The sequence below is a fragment of the Bactrocera oleae genome, chromosome 5, assembly GCF_042242935.1.
Source record: "Bactrocera oleae isolate idBacOlea1 chromosome 5, idBacOlea1, whole genome shotgun sequence".
NCBI classification, from domain to species: Eukaryota; Metazoa; Arthropoda; class Insecta; order Diptera; family Tephritidae; genus Bactrocera; species Bactrocera oleae.
In genome coordinates this window covers 34,008,700-34,028,156 of record NC_091539.1, presented here as the reverse complement: position 1 = coordinate 34,028,156, position 19,457 = coordinate 34,008,700, and the positions used below count along the sequence as shown (strand labels likewise).

General features: G+C 33.5%; 1 protein-coding gene across 12 annotated transcripts in view; it reads left to right on the top strand.

The window, feature by feature from the left end:
* The window catches only part of mmd (disintegrin and metalloproteinase domain-containing protein mind-meld), a 509,673-nt gene that overhangs the window by 258,702 nt on the left and 231,514 nt on the right, over window positions 1-19,457 (top strand). For all 12 annotated transcript variants that reach the window (XM_036371745.2, XM_070110649.1, XM_036371747.2 and 9 more), the window contains exon 5: window positions 9,969-10,025. In XM_036371745.2, the coding sequence (XP_036227638.2) occupies window positions 9,969-10,025 (57 nt within the window). The remainder of the gene's footprint in view (window positions 1-9,968; window positions 10,026-19,457) is intronic.

Below are 19,457 nucleotides of genomic sequence, written 5' to 3'. Positions count from 1 at the left end.
GTAACTTTCATGTATCAGTATTTCTTGAGTATGATACCAGTATCATTAGCTCTACATTACTTACCTCTTATGCTGAATCACTCTTCGGCTGAGTTTGTTATTCTGATGTTTAGGGTAATTGCACGTTTTGACCTCTTCTTATGTTATTAATAAGAGCCGCGTTATTTTTTAAGCGAGTTACAAAAGAACATTCAATGAGATGTTATTTAGGTGAGAGTTACAGCCAATTCTTTTGAGGTTTCAAAAATTTACTCTCAAAGCTGGATCAAAACACTCTTACTTCAACAGAGCTCCTTGATCTCATCAGAATCTGCTGGTCCAATCGATTTAGTCTCGCAAAGGCGGCACCATCAAGAAAGAAATGCTGAGGTGATTAAACGTCTTCTTCCAAGTGCTTGCTGTGTAACATCTTTCAACATTTTGAATACCACAATGCGATTAAATATGAATAAGAAATATTGTAATGTAATTTATATAATTTTCGACAGTCATTCCTTAACACCGAGTCATTCATTTTATATAAAAATTTTCAACACTGCAACACTGACATTAGAAAAAAGATCATAAAATCATGAAAGATATAACATGAAAGTGAAAAATATAGGGCTAAACCAAATATACATATTTTTTATATGTAATACGGAGAAATATGATTCAGCAATATATAATAACGAAGCTTTCAAAAACGAGTGTTATCAAAATATATTATCTTTCAAGATATGTTCTCCTCTATAACGATATTTTTGAAAATAATTTTTTAATTCTGTCAAACTTTATTAGTTCTCTGCCACAACCACATACGCAGTTCTTCAATCATCGTCATTATAATCAAAATACTGTAAATACTGAAATTTATTTAACACTCCAGTTAACTCGATAACTATAATATTTTATGTGCAAATTGCAAAGTTTTCAAAACAACGTAATGCCGAAATAATTTTATTTTTAATTTTTCAACTATTTTGCATAAATTTGATGTAAAGCATAAATCGGGTTTCGTTGTTTTTGCAACAGTAACCAATTTCGTTTGGTATTCGGCACGCATTTCGAATTCAAATTAACTTAATGTCGGAAATATTTTCTCTCATGTAAATAACATGCAGACAGCAAACGACAGACGCACGAGCCAATAACGCCCAATTACAACTCGACTGGCAAATAAACGCGTTAAGCAACCTACCTGATTACATACATTTGAAACAAAATAAAAGTAAATAGAACTACAAAATCGGCAGTGAGACAAATATAAATGCTACAAATAATCGCAAAATGTTGGTTCTTCCTGAAATTTTCGCTCTTCGAAAAATTTTCAATTCATTTTGCTATTGCCGAACGCTTGCTTTGTCGGCATATTTCAGGATTTAGTCGTAACAATAACAGCAACAAAATGTTTGTGGATTTGTATGAATAGCCAACAAGCGCCGGAGTGCTGCCGTTGCCTCTCCCCCCGCAAGTTGCATGATTTAGTAGGGTAATTAATAATCTCCTGGGACAGGCTCAATCACAACTCGTGGCTTATTGAGAGTGAGTTAAATGTGATTTACTTTTGCAGCAATTACCCAAATGAGTAGGAATATTGATAAGGTAGCGTGGATTTGCCGATTTGCCTTGACGTTGGCGTTAGCGTGGCGACGAGGGCCTTGTCTTAATGGGCTCTTTAATTGTTGAAGCAAAAATTGCATTTGTGAAAAAGCAATTTGCATACCATGAAATAACTGTATATGCGCAAAACGAAGATGGCGGCATAACATGTTTTAATGTTATTTAATTTGCGTGAGGATAAAGGACACTTAGAGCTTATTCAAAATGAATTTGCGAATGTTTGAATTTTCTTGCGCATTCAATGTAAGAGTGAGGAAATATTCTTAGGGCGTTGTAAAGAATAAAAAAAGAATTAAAAATTTAATTTTACCAAATTTAATTTTAAAAGTAATAGAATTTAGGAAACTATTAAAAACATCTTTAGCATTTAAAAATTAAAACATATTATATACAAGTATATATATAATTAAATGAAAACAAGTAAGGAAGGCATTACTCAGGTATGCTTGGGAACGTATTTTCAAGCAATATTATATTCATATACATATATAATATAATTCACACATTAAACGATATATTCGGCAATTTGTTAGAAAAACGAACTAATAACTATTGTAGTATATGGGGTAGTTGGGGGTAGTATCGACTCGATTTTATCTATTTTTATTTTATCGATATGGCATTGTCCGGATGAACATAACTCCCCCGTTATTAGACAAAAATGACCGCTTCTGAGCAATTGGTTCTTTCAGACGATCAAATTTTCGATAGCAGAGGTCCGAAGTAAGAGCTCTGCCTCTGAAGAACTCCTCATATATTATTATAACCATCTTTAAGCTTGTAAAAACTTCCTAAAACTTTATTGCTCTAACAATATTTAAGCGAACATGTTTTATTAAATGTTTTTCTCTCTCATTCTCTTCAACAACTTATAATGGAACGAAATCTATCAAATTAGTCCGTATTATAAATACCGTCAAGTGTATAAGAATCTTGCTAAACTTAAAAGCAAACTAATATACTTTAGTATTTGCTCTGGCTCTCAACGCTAGCAATATAGTTAAACAGCGCACAGCCAACAACCATTATAACGCGTGCAAACTCTCGATTAATCTGTGTCAGCCATTTGTTAAAGCTCGGCTAAACATAGCTAATACACTTAAGTTAGCCATTAATTAATACAAAGTCGGATATGCCTCGCAATGCCAAAGTGCCATCAGCGTCGAACAGCAATGTACGAGCAAATGTAGATATGTGCGATTCCAAACACAGACTAATATATATGCACACAAACATATATCAGCGATACATTGGTCGTGCATTAGTCCTAGAAAATCCTAAACGTTGATTGCAGTGAAGTACGTGCTGTGGCATTTAAAATTGGTGAAAGATATGTGATTTAAGTGTATTTGTACAAGTGTGTAAGGTGGGCATACACATTAAGGTGGGCAAATTAGTAAATAAAAATTGTGATTGAAATTAGAAAACTATTATTTATTAATCTTTCTTTTAATCAAAACTAGTTTGTTTTAAGAAAAAACAAAACAAAAAAACATTCACTTCGGCCGCAACCAAAATACTCCAAAACTCTACTGCAACCAAAATGCTCATTTAGTATTCTAGTGGAGACTGATTTCATGATTTCTGTTTCAGGTGATTTCGAAGTTGTTAGAAGGTTTCTTTGCTGTTATATTATCGTTTTAAGAAAACCCACATTTTTAGTAAAAATTAAATTTTTCATTCAAAATAGTTGCGAATATAGTCGATTGGTATTAATCTTTCAACTTTTCGATACGATTTGTTAGCATGGTTGATCTTTGGCTCCAAAATAAGCATCAATCGCGTCTTACGTTTTCTGAAGTTGCTAATTTTCTTCCAATCTGGTACTATTCCGTCTTCTTTATTTTCTTATTTTTCTTGCTTTCTTCCATCAGAAGTTTAATGACTCGATGTATCATTACTGTTATCAGAAAAGTAATAATCTTCATTCACACTAAGATCATCCAAAAAGTGGAAGAAGAGTCTTAAATATTTTTAGAAACAAATGCTTAGGCCAACCTTAAGGTGCCTACCTACGAGCCGATACTAATGTGCACTTATTTCGAAATTTGCAACTTGACTGGCCTACTTCGCCGTTGCTCCCAGGCATGTCTCTTCATTAGAGCGCAGAGATCACACGACACATCTCTTTTCTCAGCGCATATAAATGTCAGTGTTAACCGCGAGAAGTAGTGGTAGCTTGATAAGCATCTATTTTCGTATAGAAACACATATACTTTAACATTTACGGCTTCATTAAATAATAGAGCACGTACTAACAATTTAAATTTTTAATTTAATGGCCGGACACAGAGCGACTTGAAGGCAGTTGTGATATATGAAGTATATACATTCATATCAAGTGGATGAACATATATCCTGGCGCTTTTTTATTGCAATGCTCGTTCTTAAACTAAATCCCAACTCATGTTGAATTATCCGCAAGAAATCTATGATATTTATTTGATTTATTGTTTCCAAATACGGGGAGCGAGTAGCTAAAAGCGCGAGGACTCGCTCGAGGAGAACTATGAAAGTAAAAGTGGGTAATAAACGCAATGAGGATGAAATTATTATTGATCAATTGGCAACAAATGTGTGTCGCATTAAAAATAATTTACTACTAATGAAGTGACTGTTGCTGCTGCAGCTGATCCATTTTACCACCGCTTGCCAGCAGTTGCCAACGGTTGAGCGATTGTGCCTCGCTTAGCGGTAATTCTGGATTTGCAGTACATACTATTGAGTTGGTTTTGCCATTTCATCAGTAAGGCGAAAAGAAAATATAGAAGGGGACAGTATTTGTACTTAAAAGGGCCCCATAAATGTGATTGTTGTTGCTCGAAAGGAAAATGATTGATTGCAAATATACGAAAAAAGTTGAATTCGCATTGCATACCCACCTACATCAAAATTTTGAACAAAATACTTAAAATAAAAAATACTCGAGAAAATAGCCCACAGCAAGACGGCAATAAAAAGGGGGAGAAGAGAAAGCTTTCATACACATTAGGATCGAAAGCAAAACAGTACCAAATTTGTGGCATTTATTGACATCGAGGGCGGTCATACACTTTGATTTATGGCGAGAAATCAGCGCTGGGTCCGCTAAGCATTGTCCACAGCCAAACGTACGGCTGCACCAATCTCCGTCAGAGTGCCACAGCAACCCCTGATTTTTCGATATACCTGTACACGCCCGTGTATATGTGAGTTTTTGTCTTTATTTGTGTTAGTTACACACAAAGCGCACCGCGAAAATTTCGACTTTACGTCGCTTCAACGCCATCCACCGCGTTGTAAATCATCGAAAAACAAGGCTTTCTCAATATAAAACACACACCAACGCCAATCGAAGAAATATATCTGCAATGTGTGAAGAACAAAAATAAAATCCAAAGGCAGCAGGCGCTCTTTAGATTTATTGAAAGTAAAAAAAAATCGATTGAGTTGGTTTTTGCGCCCATCGCCATCGGCATTCGCCGGAAATGCATGCAAGGCGTTCAACTATGCCCAGCGGCGGTAAAGGGGCCAATAGTTAACAACTAGCAAGCAATATTATTTTTCAGTGTGTTTAAAAGACTACAGCATAATATAAGATGTGGTGTTCATACATACATATGTATATACATATATGTTTGATAGTCATCAGCGAAGCCATTTTTCTTGATAATAATGACTAGTAACAGTACCGATTTTTTCTTCAAAGCAAACGATCCATTTCGAAGTAGACATTATTTGAAATTCTATTTTAAACGTTCTTCTGCAGCTGACCCTGATCTGAAATAAGCTTCATTGATGGTAATGAAAAAATAAATTGAAAGAAGTTGAAAATAGAAACGTCTCATTTAAAATTACGTCTCAGAACATGACATCGATTCGATGAATCGAAAAAGCGAAGAACCGTTTATAGAATGAAAGTTTATTTGGGTTAAACCATTTGCTTTAGTGGCCACTTACTCTGCTTGCTCATTTTGGACCCCGCGATTTCGATTCGCCTAGCGATTATCTTATTGGGCTTGTTCTTGCTGTCCCTGTCTTGTTAATAACGACAATTTTTTGATTGATTATCCTATTTTATGTTATTTAAACTCATTGCTTAAGCAATCTCTGATTTTTTTTTATCGATATAGGGTTTTCAGGCTCTGCTATCATAACAATTTAAATTCTACCTTTTACTACTAAATTATTTATTTTTTGCATAAATATAAAAATGTTGCCCATTGTAAACAAAATGTAGACCATGCTGCTTACATATAAATGTAGAGTCGAGAGCACAAATCACTTTATTTATTTTTATACTCTCGCAACCTGTTGCTACAGAGTATAATAGTTTTGTTCACCTAACGGTTGTTTGTATCACCTAAAACTAATCGAGTTAGATATAGGGTTATACATATATAAATGATCAGGATGAAGAGACGAGTTGAAATCCGGGTGACTGTCTGTCCGTCCGTCCGTCCGTCCGTGCAAGCTCTAACTTGAGTAAAAATTGAGATATCTTTATGAAACTTGGTTGACATGTTTCTTGGTACCGTGAGACGGTTGGTATTGCAGATGGGCGTAATCGGACCACTGCCACGCCCACAAAACGCCATTAATCAAAAACAAATAACTTGCCATAACTAAGCTCCGCAATAAGATACAAGACTGTTATTTGGTACACAGGATCACATTAGTGAGGGGCATCTGCAGTTAAAATTTTTTTTTTAAAAGTGGGCGTGGTCCGGCCTCTAATAGGTTTAATGTGCATATCTCCTAAACCGCTAATGCTATAATAACAAAATTCACTAGAAGCAAATATTTTTAGCACTTCTATTGACGGTGTGAAAATAGTTGAAATCGGGTGGCAACTCCGCCCACTCCCCATATAACGGTACTGTTAAAAACTACTAAAAGCGCGATAAATCAAGCACTAAACACGCCAGAGACACTAAATTTTATCTCTGAGATGGTATAAGATGACTTTATAGGAACCGCGTTCAAAATGAGACAGTGGGCGTGGCACAGCCCACTTTTAGGTAAAAACCCATATCTTGAGATCTGCTTAACCGATTTCAACCAAATTCGGTGCATAACGTTCTTTTCATATTTCTATGTCATAGTGCGAAAATGGGCGAATCGGACTACAACATGTAACACCATTTTCAATTCCATCTGATTCTTTCACTTTCCACTATGCAAATCAGGTAACAATGATTATATCGGGGTAAAACTTTGCGTGAATAATGCAATTAAAGTATGCCACCTTGCGGCCAAAAATTGTCTAAATCGAACCAAAACTGTTCAAACCCCTAAGTACTAAATATGTGGACCCCAGTGCCTATAGATGACCTTCTACCGAAAATATCAGTCAATCCACAAAGAAATCTCAAACGAGTATACCATTTGACTTTGCGAGAGTATAAAATGTTCGGTTACATCCGAACTTAGCCCTTCCTTACTTGTTACATTTTATTTTATAAAAAGTCAATTATTTGATTATATTAAAATTTGTTCTTATTTTGTAAAATGAATAAAATGATTACTATGTCAACTGAAGCGCGCGGGTGTTGGCTCAATAATATTCTCTCAACACTGTAAATTTACTGATGTGGAATACCAAGAATCGACTGACGCCATTTCGTTGAACAAAGAGTCGTATTTTCACAGGGTCGCATTTTAACAGTGTTGAATTTTTTAGTGACAAATTCCCGACCCTGTGGATGTTATTGATGCCACAATAATATGTATATTTAATTTTCTATTTTACCTGACCAGTCTCCAATCGAGTTCTAACGCACCTCTGTACTTTTAATTATATACAAGTATATACTTGTAGCTTTCGTTTTCGTTATGCCAAGTTTTTTTCAATATTTCATTGTTTATATAATTTTCACAAAAATTCTGAATTAAAAGTTAAGTAAACTTTATGGACATTCCATGACTAAGGCACACCACAACAATACAAAAGTCCCATCAATTAAAAGCAAAGTATGGCAAACAAGAAAGCGGTATTCAACGGCCGCGACGATCTGACAATGAAATCAAATTCATTTTTCACATGTAATTTTTTGCGCAACAATTTTATTTGCATACAAATGCGAATACACACATATAAACATACATACATAGGTAGAAATAAATATTTTGCGTTATTTCAGCTGTAACGAATGATATTGAAAATAGAGTAATTAAGGCATCGAATTGAAATCAAGTTGCTCCTTTTGTGGATAACTATTTTCAAAAAAATTTTCAGCAAATTTTTTATCGTAAAACGTGCGAACATTATGCGCCAATGCATTTTTCAACAAATAATCGAATATTTCGCAGTGATATTAATAAATAAAACTGCATATATTTTGGGTGAAAATTGTCAAAGTTGTCTTTTAACAAATGAACATATAACCAAATATACATAAATTTATTCAGCAAATGCATTAATTAAAGAATTATTTACAAGGGTGCGATATTTTGTATTCAATTTGAGCGCAAGAGCAGAAATAATATAGTTGAAAAGTGTATGCGAAAGCAGAATTTTTCGTCTGCTATATTTATTGCTAACATAGGTTCTGCCTTAAATTTGTTTTTTACCCTGCACAGTATTTTACGTAAGTCCATAACGGTATTGCTCTTTGAAACTATTGGCTTAGCCTTAGCTCTTAGCACGATCAATTTAGTCTATACCGTTCTATTTCTATTTTTTTTCATAAGAAATAAGCACATATCATAACCTACATTTTCCTTCGTACGAACCTATTTCCAGGAAATGTGTAATAGGGTTAATTCAAGAAAGAAGAGAGATTACATTTTTCTACTTTCCATACTAAAGTAAAACTCTATAAAATTTATTTTACCTATGCTTTTTTAAATTTTGGTAAATATGTGTCAAACAGAAGCAACTTTGCAAAAACAAATCAATTTGAACCTATGTAAGACAACTTCGGTCTTATATCAGAAAAAAAACTATAAATTCTTCCAACAAAACATGCTAAAATTTTAAAACAAAAATAAAACTTATAATTCAATAAATTGACTAAAAAATAATTTCGCAGATTGTGATGGATTGATATGTGTATCAAGTATGGTATATCGATAAATTTTTAGATACTTAGTAGTTTGGATAACGCAATAATTTGGAAAAAGGTTTACTTTTATAATAAAAACAACTTACAATCATAATAATTTTAATCAATTGCGCAGATTTTAATGGAACAGAACTTGTAGAACGAGTATGCCATATCGATTGATTCTTTAATTTCACAAAAAAAAACCATAATATTTCCAAAACTCTACCCTAGTCGCATCCTTGAATGCACCACCACTGTGATTAAAAAAAAATTGATATGCTTTATTTGTCACCATTTGTGAGCGTTTAAAGCTGATTAAGCGACGTGAACAGTCAGCTTGTGCTGGGTTCGAGGCTCGATATCTCGTAAACCAACATGTTTTCGATCAAGTCCTATATAGGACATGTTTTTAGTTTTGTCTAGATTAGAAATATGTAAAAAAATTGATTTTTCATACCGCGAAAATATAGTAGACGACCCCTTAAACTGTCAAAGCTTGGGCACACAGTGAGCTACGACGACCGAAATAACAGCCAAAAACCGACTTATCATTCATGATATATCATTACATTCGACGTTTCAAATTAATGCCGATCGCATGTGTATTTTAGTACAAAATGGATATGAAAATGGAATATTTCTTGTATATGAATATTATCGATATATGTATGTATGTATATTAATATTAGTAATTTTATCCATTTTTCTGCATGTTGTTCTAAATAAGTAGGACTGAGTTTTCAATACGTTCTTTAGAAACACTGAGTACTTACAGATTCCCCTTTTTTAGATATTGAATGAATAGCATAATTTATTTCAAGTCCAAAACCTTCCCTCGTAGGCTACCGGTCTCTCATTGTTAGCCAAATATTTATAATTTTTTATTGCCAAATACTTGCATAGACTGATATTTTTGTGAATCCCCTCTACCCCTTGTCATAAGTCATTAATTTCGCATTGCTGCTGTGTCATGACGGCTGAGCGTGCTGATTGGTCATTACATAAAATGTTACATACAGTATTTTACGCATGAATAACGGCAAAAAGTCGGTAAATGAAGGGAATTGGTATATTGAATATTTGTGATTTTTTTCTATACGCTATATAATATTTGGAAGTTGGACAAATGAAAATATTGACGGTTTTAACACATTCTTTATCTCTAGACTAACATACTACAACTATATAATATATGTATGTACATGTATAATACGCATAGTTTTTCTTAAATATACATTTTAATTGAACAATTCATCGTTATCTGACATTTTAATAAAATGTAATTTTTTTCTTTTTCTCTTTGCATGCAATCTCCTCTGCATTGTGTTCTCATTACAGCCGGGTCAGCGTCCACGACCCCATGAGGATGGTGGCTTCAGCAGAGGCAGAACAAAGGTGAGTACGCAGTCATTTTGGAAATTGTTTAAGCATCAGCTTTAAGCTTGAGTTTCGTTTAATTATGGCATATGCAGTTATTCTACATCTAACTATAATCTTGTTTGATTACATGAGTAATTACATAAATAATTACATGTGCCAGGGATATATTCATAACACTAGTACTTTTCTCATGTATGAGTGCGAATGCGTGATATATATTTTCTATAAATTTGCCCCTATCATCTGCATATGTATTGGCTCATCCACCAATGCCACCAATCATAGTCTTGCCTGCCTGACAGTTCATCAAATGAAATTTGAGCTTTCGGCTGTTCGCTTTTTCTTCCAGCAAATTAATTATTTTCTTGTCGTTTGCATTTGTTGTATCTTACATGCCAGCTAAGCCTCGAAGCTTTGGGCTTTGTATGGCCTCGCTTTGTGTGACAGCTAATCTGCAGAGTAGGGCATTAAATTAAGAAGCACAAATTCGCACACACGTGCATATACATGCTTACATGTGAATAATTTCATTAATCCGAGACGTGCATGTGTATATAAATATGTATTTATCTTTGCTGTGTCATGGAATCCCTGTTCTACTCCCCTTCTTTTATGCACTACCTTTTAATGCGTGTGTGTGTTTTTTCGAACAAAGCTGCCGCTTAATCACGCTGAGTACTTCCATTTTTCTCCTAGCATTTCTAAATCAGCTCTTTCATTTTCTCTTCACCTGTCAGTTAATGGCAACTCAGATGTCTTGTTAGGTGCCATCAAAAATTAATATATATACAAGTTTACTTAAGTACTCACACACACATATTTTATGTGCATGCTGTGAGTATTTAACACTTTATTTCAGCTTTCACGCCATAGCCATTAGTATTGATAAGCATTCGCTCTAACGCCTGTTCAATTTGAATGATAAAGAGATATGCTTATGTAGCTGTTAATATACATACAAACTTTCACCTATTGCTTATATATGTGATTCGTACCAATTTTGCAAGTTAGCAAATTACACGTATTAAATAACATCATTAAACTCTAGTATTAATCCAGCATCATCACTTCGTATCATGTTAAGCTGCTTAACGCTTGGATTTTTACGACAATGTGCTATTAAATAGCAAATACTTTTTCATTTTGGAGTTATTAATTTAAGAAATTAATTCCATATGAACCAAAGTACTTGTGGTTTTTATTCGAACCTTTTAGTATCTTTTTCGTGGGTGTTGCACTTGCAAATGTTGCAAAACTTGTATATTTTTAGATATATTTAGTACAGGTTTTTTTTAATGGCAGTTACTTGGATAACAGTTACAATATTCTAAATTGCAATATCAAATGTATTTTGTGCATGACTATCACTTGTGGGGGAGAGTTTAAATCTAAAATATTTCAAACTTTGTTTTTAAATAGCAAGGGTTCTGTGTAAGGCACTTTCACATAGTATACTCCGACCTTTCGAATGCAGCTTAAAATTTACAAAGAAATTTTATAAAGTTTTGAGATTAAGTAATACATTCAATTTGATCAGGACTGGAAAAATAAACATTTTCACAAATTTTAATACAAATCTTTACTATCGCCTTCAAAATAGGCTCCTGAGCCAACATGAAAAAATGCCAACGCTTATTTTAATTTTCCATACGTTTATTACACGACTCGGCTGGAATGGCCTTCAGTGCCTTCAGCGAGTTTCGGCTCATTTTTAGAGCGCTATATGATAGATTGTTGGACAGGGTAAATGTAGGGTCTCAGCAACGTCAATAATCACTTTTGAGATTTTTCCTCGACGGCTTTTTCCAAACGATGCAAGTCTTTCGGTATGACTTCAGCATTATCCCCAAAATATTAACTGAAATGTGTAGAGCCGTTCCATAAAAAATATTGGCATCCTTTGCTATCTCGTTGATGCTAACACGACGAGTTTCAACGTAATTAACAGAGCTGGAACAAGTTTTTTATAACTTCACGACCTTCACTCAATGCTTTGTGCCACTCGTTCGGAGACCACTTCCAAAGACAAGGACTTCTTATGCCTCGAAGTAAATTTTATTGTGAAAATAGAATGGTTCCCCACTTTTATAATTTTTTTTGTTTTGAACTCATTCGTGATTTCGAAATTCTGAGTGAAAGATTTGGATATTATCCCAAATGGGTTTCAACTTTTAAATTTGGATCAAAGGGATTACAACTATGGAAAGCTTTAATTTTCCAAATATATTCAGAAGGAGCCTGTTGTCAAATTGACTGGTCGCGCAGTTCTCCCAGTTTGATATGCCCTAGTTTCTTTATGTGGGGTTATTTGAATATAAAGATTGTGTGCATACATCTTTGGAAATCATTCCCGAAATCACGTTTATACTGCGAAATATGTTCAAAAAAGTAATGAAAAGCTTCAAAAAAAAGGTAAATTTGCTACAGTCGGCAAAGATAATAATTGTATTGCCTTTGTACTCAATTTTACTCACTTGAGTGTTTTTGTTTTAAAAAAGTTGCCAACATAAATTGTAATGCAATAAATTAATTGATATATCAAATATAAAATCCGGTGAATTTTGGTTTTTATAATAATTTAATAATAATAATGCATGGGTCGAAAACCCTCATTGAAAAGTAAATGACTTTGTATACCACATGTGGGGGAGTAAGGTATATAATAGGGTAGTTCTTTTTCAGTTTCTTCATAACGGCGAATGAGCCCTACAGATTGAGAACTGGCACCAACACCAGCACTTTAATTCGGAGGTAACTCGTTGACTTTATATGCATTTAAATACAAATTGCTTATTACATTACGTTATACACATATGTACATACCCTCGTAATCACATCTATTGCATATACTTAAGCCCACACTCGAATCACTTGCTATAGTTTCCAAGTTCCCTTTATCTTTACTAAATATTACGTAGTTCATCAAAAAGCCAGCGTGTTGTCCATTATGAAGTTGCGTTGAAAAGTTTAACTAACTAAATAACTTGCTATGAAACTTATGCCACAGAGAGGGGCCCATACTGTGAAGCAAATAAGCACATACTGAGACACACACATGTACATGTATATGCGACCATAAGCATGATTACACATGCAGGCAACAGCAATAACTTTTATATATTAGTTTAAAGTAATTACTCGAGCGTAAAAAGGAAGGTAAAAATATTTCTGAATGACTGAAAATAAAGCATGGAAGACAACTTGCTTATAAACTTCACTTCTGAAAGCTCCTTATGTATATCTGTATATACACGTGGCTAACTGTACCTGCCTCTACCTAGAAAAGCACGCTCCGTGTAGTATACATGTATGTAGATAAAATTATGAAATTATAACACACTTAATTATACAAGTGAGGAGTGCATAAAAAATTGTAAACAAGCTTCATTTTTAAAGCAACTTCAACACACATACACTTCCATACACACACGTGCTCGAATTTTACAAAAACAAATTATATATTATATATGCCTTTAACACATGAATAAGCTCGTAACACTGACGCACACGCAGAAGACTCGATAAAAACTGAGACAAACATTATAAGTTTTGATGAGACTGTATAAATACACTCTAATATGGATAACGGTAAAACGTAGATATAACATACATAATACATATATAAGTTGACACCATATTCGGATATAAATATTAATGTTTATGCGCGCACACATATCACTCATACACATACCAATACATATGTAAGTGACACAGTTAATTTTGTAATTGCGTGTGTTGAAGCGCCTTGAGGCAAGCTAAAATTGTTGCTGGCCAGGCGTGGAGGCAAAGTCATGAAGCTGGAGTTTCTATGCTTTTATCTTCTTGATTATCGCACATCCACAGAGCAACTGGCGACTTGACAAATACAGACTTAAACACTTGATACAATGAATGTCATATACATATATATATGTAAGTAAACACATATGCAATTCTACATACATATATCTAAATATATTTAACTATTTACTATTGTACCATATATATATGCATACATGCTTGCCCACCTTATTCGCTCGCTCCTGAGTACTTGAAATTGAAGAATTGATGGCCACTAGTGAGGTAATGTTAACAGGCACATATGTATATGTTCATGAATAACTATCACCAGCCAGGCATAATCGCAAGGAAGCTTAGATTGTCTACACAACAACAACAACAACAATGACAGCAACAACAACGTGTTAAGTGGTCAAAGCTCTATTGTTGGCATACACAAGATGCTACAGCTTGAGATGTCTCGAATGGCTGCAACAGCCACAGCCACTGTTAGTTGAGTGTTTGTGGCTAGTATATTGTTGTTGTCGGAATGAGTGGTTAAAGTTAAGGATTGGCGTTTTTGAGTGAAGATATACCTATATATATTATTGCAGTTTTCTTATTAAATTTTGCTTACTTACGGTCAGTTATAGTGAAAATGAAGACATAGAAGAATGTTGTCAGCGCCTAGACCCACATTTATGTTCAATACTGCAACATTTTTCGACGAATTCCTGACAATCGGGGACTTTAGTTATAGTAAAAAGCGATAGCAGCTACGTAAACTGTAATAACTATATTAAAGAGAGGAGGGAAGAGAGATAAGAGGTTTCGAATAATTTGAGAATTATTAATATTTTATGTATAAATTTTACTTATTAATTTCTCGGTCTCTGAGAGCGTTTAATTAGGCAGGCCAGGACTTTTATATGTTTGAGTTATTTAAGGAATTTATTGGGAACCACAAACTATGATCCAAACGATTTTAGTCGTCATTTTTCATGTGTACTTTGGTTAGGATTTCTATATAAATGCATTTGAGTTTACAGTTATATAATTTTAGTAAAGTTGTATAGCTCCTTCATTGATGTAGTTATTTTTAAGGAGTTGACTTGCAGTCGTGCTATTAAAGTAATTTTAGTAATGGAAAAAAGTTTGCAAATATTGCATTAAAAAATAATTGAACTGACGCTTGAATTAATATTTTTTATAGCTTGTAATATCAAATTTAAAACTTAATTTTTAATCTAAGATGATTGAATTAAATATTTTAAAAATCTAATTTTTAATCCAAAATTTTTTAATTCAAAAATTTGCAACCCTTGTCTGAAATATATACTTTAATAGCTCCACACTCAGAAAAAATGAAAAATTAAATAACTATAGAAAAGCAGAAAGATCTAAAATAGCGCAGAACCCGAAAATGAGTAGTTGACAAATTTTTTCATGTCTGAATTTTTTGTCATTAGCTAACTTCTTTTAGTTACACTTAAGATATCTGCAATATGAATACTTGTAAATTAACATTTAAAGTGAGATTTAGTGTTGAGGAATTTGATGTCAAAAGGGAAGACAGATTAGTTTGCTATTGTTAAGGGATTAGAAATGAACTGAATTTGATTGCTTTTCCTTTTCACTAATTGTTTGTTAAATTAATTTGGATTAACAGTATCTGTGTATTATAAGTATATCGTTGCATATTCCAAATAACTCTCTGTTCAGTACTTAAAAAATTAAAAATCAAAACGGTCTGTTCTCAAAATCTATTCAAAATACAAATAGATCATAGCATTAGGTACATACTTTCTAGGGTCTCTGCGTTTCCTACTGTGTGTTACAGACTTCGTGGCCACCTTAGTATCCCCTGTTCAGGGTATACTTATAAATATATGGAACAAATTTTATATTCGTTTTTGCTTGATATCTTTGGTTTCTAGACTTTGAGGTTCTTAGACTTCAAGTAACACTTCTTATTCTGAAACTTCTGTTACCTTAGGACATTTCCGATGGGAGTTTGGGTTAAGACTCTCACTAGTCGTGAGGAAATGCTTGGTACAATATTGTTAGTGAGACTCCTAAACGAACGCGTCTGTGGTTTCATCGAATCAGTTTACATAGATCTTTGCTGTTTAAATTAAATAGTTAAAAGTTTAAACTAAACCAACCTTTCCGCCGCATATGCCGCGATTTTAATTATCATCCGTGCATATTTAATTTGATAGAATCCCTTTTCAACCTTAAAATATTATATTATTTTCTTGTAATAAACAAAGTTGTAAAGAATTAATTATAATGTATTATTAGATATTAGTGTTGTTGTACCCAAACAGTTTAAGATCTCGACGCTTAGAACAATTTAGTCACTCATGACTTGGCAGAGTTGGGTGAGGGGCTGGTACCCATTTGGTTTATTATTATTGCTTTTATTGTAAGCCAACAGTTAGAAGATTTAATAATCAGAAGTGCTTACAGCTTTATTTTTATTAGCTTACCCGCATCCACACACACACACAAACACCCATTAAATCGAACGACTTTTTGTTAAGTGACCGCTGCGAGACAAGTGTCGCATACTTGCCATTTAAAATTTTCAAACCGTCCAAAAGCTAACAAGATATTTGCCCATATTCAAGCACATACACACATATATGTATAAATACTGCTACGTATACATGTGTGTGGGTGGTAGCAATTCAATATGTGTCAAGCTCAGAGAAATATCTCGAACAACGCGAACCATAGGCCACTCGATAAGATTTGCCCCTAAAATTAAACAGTAGTTACTTCATATTGTCAGTTAGATATCTGCATACATATATATATATACATACTCTTTCATTTACCAAATATTTAGTAAGCCATGCAACGGGATATGTGCGGAATGCTGATCCGGACAGGTATGCCCATTTATCTAACTGCTCGCATAACTGTAATGCCAGCAAACCGCCACAATACAGGCAAACACTCTAACAAGCAGCAACAACAACAACTATGGTCGTGCAGGTATTGTAGTGGTGCTTGGGGAGTTAGAACAATTTGAGGCTGGACACTTGCAACACTCTTCACAGCCGTAGCTTATCATCAGCAAAGTTGGTTAATGTTGTTGTTATTGCTGGCGCCTGTTGGTTGTTTACTTGCAATGCGGATTGAAATTTCAAAACAAATTATGTTACTGAGTAATTATGTTTTAAAATGTTTTGGCAGTTCATTAATTTACTGTCGGAGCGAAGTGCAACAGCGTCGGTGGCACTTGTCGGTCGTGCGTAGTAGCTTCGCTATGACTCAGGGGTTGGGCAGGTTAATATAAATATTTATATGTTTACCAAATTCATATACTTGTGTATACTTGTATACTTGTATTTACATACGTATCTGTGAGTATACAAATTTGCATGGAGGAAGTTGGTCAACCTGGCTTGTCGGCTCTTCGGTTCGTTTGAATCCAGTTCAAGCACATATGGCCAGCATAATATTTAGACTCTCGAAATTTGGCGTACACATTTAAGAAGCACAAGTTATGCCATGCATTTTAAACTGTTGTTTTTATTCTTGTGTGTGGTAAAGGAGTTTTAGGATGAAGACAAATAAATTTTTTATTGCCCTTGTGATAAGTGGAAATTTACTTTCATTTCATTTATATTAACTTTGTTTTCTTTATATTTCTTTTCTATCTTCATCGCTTCATGCTTTTATGAGGTGCGAATCACAGGGAGCAATCAGCTAGTAAAATTTATTAGCAAATTAAATCACCTTGGGTAAATTAATGTGTTTGTGATAAAAAAAAATTAAACCAGGCAGTATTTGGACGAAATTTCTCAGCAAAATTTAAGAAATAATGTAAGTGGTAGGTTCTTTGGCACCTAGCGTATTGAAGCGGAAAGATAGCGCTTTCGGGTGCAAAATTATATCAGCTGTATTTCTCCAATTTTTTTTTTGAGACGAAAAGAAACTGAAAACAACGCCGATATCGGACCTGTTGGGAATACCTTTTTGTTTGGTGCTATATCTTTACGAAATTTGACATGAATGCTTTCTCAAGGCAACGTCACAATCTCCAAACATATTGTTTAGATCGCCACTATAATATATATCTGATTAACAAACTGACCGATGAAAATCAAGATAACGATTTTTGTATATCCTTTTATGCTATAAGAAATGCACTTGAGAAATATTCGGTGTAACCTCTTTTTCTTATTTTTATTTAAATATAATGCTATATTAAATAGTTTAAATAAAAGAGGAAGCTTAATTAAATATCAAATAGTCTCTAAAACTTCGCTTCGCTCTAGCTTTCGACGTAAGTATTGCTCAGAGTGGACTCAACTGAAAAATTTCACTTTACTTTTTAATTTTTTTCTACCCAAAAAGTACAATTTTTTATTTGTGAGAAAATTGAATTCAATATGGTATTTATTTGCCTATGTATCACAATTCGTACTATTTTATGTCCCATAAATACATGATTTGTATCTATTGATGTCTCAAAAAAACTGTGGTATTTTGTTAACAATATATTGTGCAATATTTCATGGTTCTTTTACAGAAACATGTTTTTGTATCTAAATATTTATACACATATTCATATGTATGTATGCGTAACCAGGCAAATATTTTTCGCAACGTTTCCGGTCATTACACTGTCTTCATCACCATATTCAGCCCCTTTTCTGTGCTTTTCAATATATTCCCGTAGTGATTAAAGTACAAGCAACCAGAAAACTGCTGTTCCCTTACTTACTTTCATGAAGCTTACCAGCCTTACTAGCGCATAGCAAGTAATAAAAAGTGTGTACATTGCTGATGGCTGACATCATAAACACAATCGAGCAAATAAAAAATATGCGATAAAAAATAAATTTGCACACACCCATACATACCTATGTACCTACGAATTGAAGAATTGAAAAGGGATCACATCAAAAACCAAACAACAATAAAAATGAAACATAAAAATATGTAGACAAGAAAGGCTCCTTGCGCACAATACAATTTCAGGTCATGAGCATAAATAATAAATAATAATACAGTTATTTTTTTCGAAAATGCTCTTTTATATTTTGTAGTGTTGAAAATCGCGACTTGGCATTTATAACTAGAAATTTGTGTGGGTAAAACTTTAAAATTTATCAAGTAGTAAAGAAGGCGAAGCACACCAAGTAGAGTTGTGCGATGTGTTTTATATTTACACAACAATAAAACGTTGTAGTATTTGTGTTAGAGGCGTTTTATGATAGGAAATATGTAGCTGAAGGAAATGGTGGGGCAGAAAACTAAAAGTAAATAAGAAATGTAAGCTATTTTTTGGTTTGGAAAGAAAAAAGTGTATTAAATGGAAACCGATACTATTTAAAAATTCTATTGCCGACAGATTTCGATTATGGTACTGAGGATTTAATATTTCTAGTTTTGGGGATTTAAGATGGTTGGACAATAAAACAAAAATTTGGTCGAAGTTGATGCTATATTTTGCGTGCGTACTTGTTGCAAAGGGATTATAAAGTCTTGATGTAAGTTACTGTAAATTATATGTAAATGGCTAAAAGTTCCTGATCAGCAAAGCCTGTATTAAATGTTAAGCGTAGCAAATATGTTTTTCCATTTTACAAATTACTATGAAATTATGTAATTTAAATATTATGGGAGATTTTGTTTAAAATTAAAAAGTCTAATAGAAAAATTTAGAAG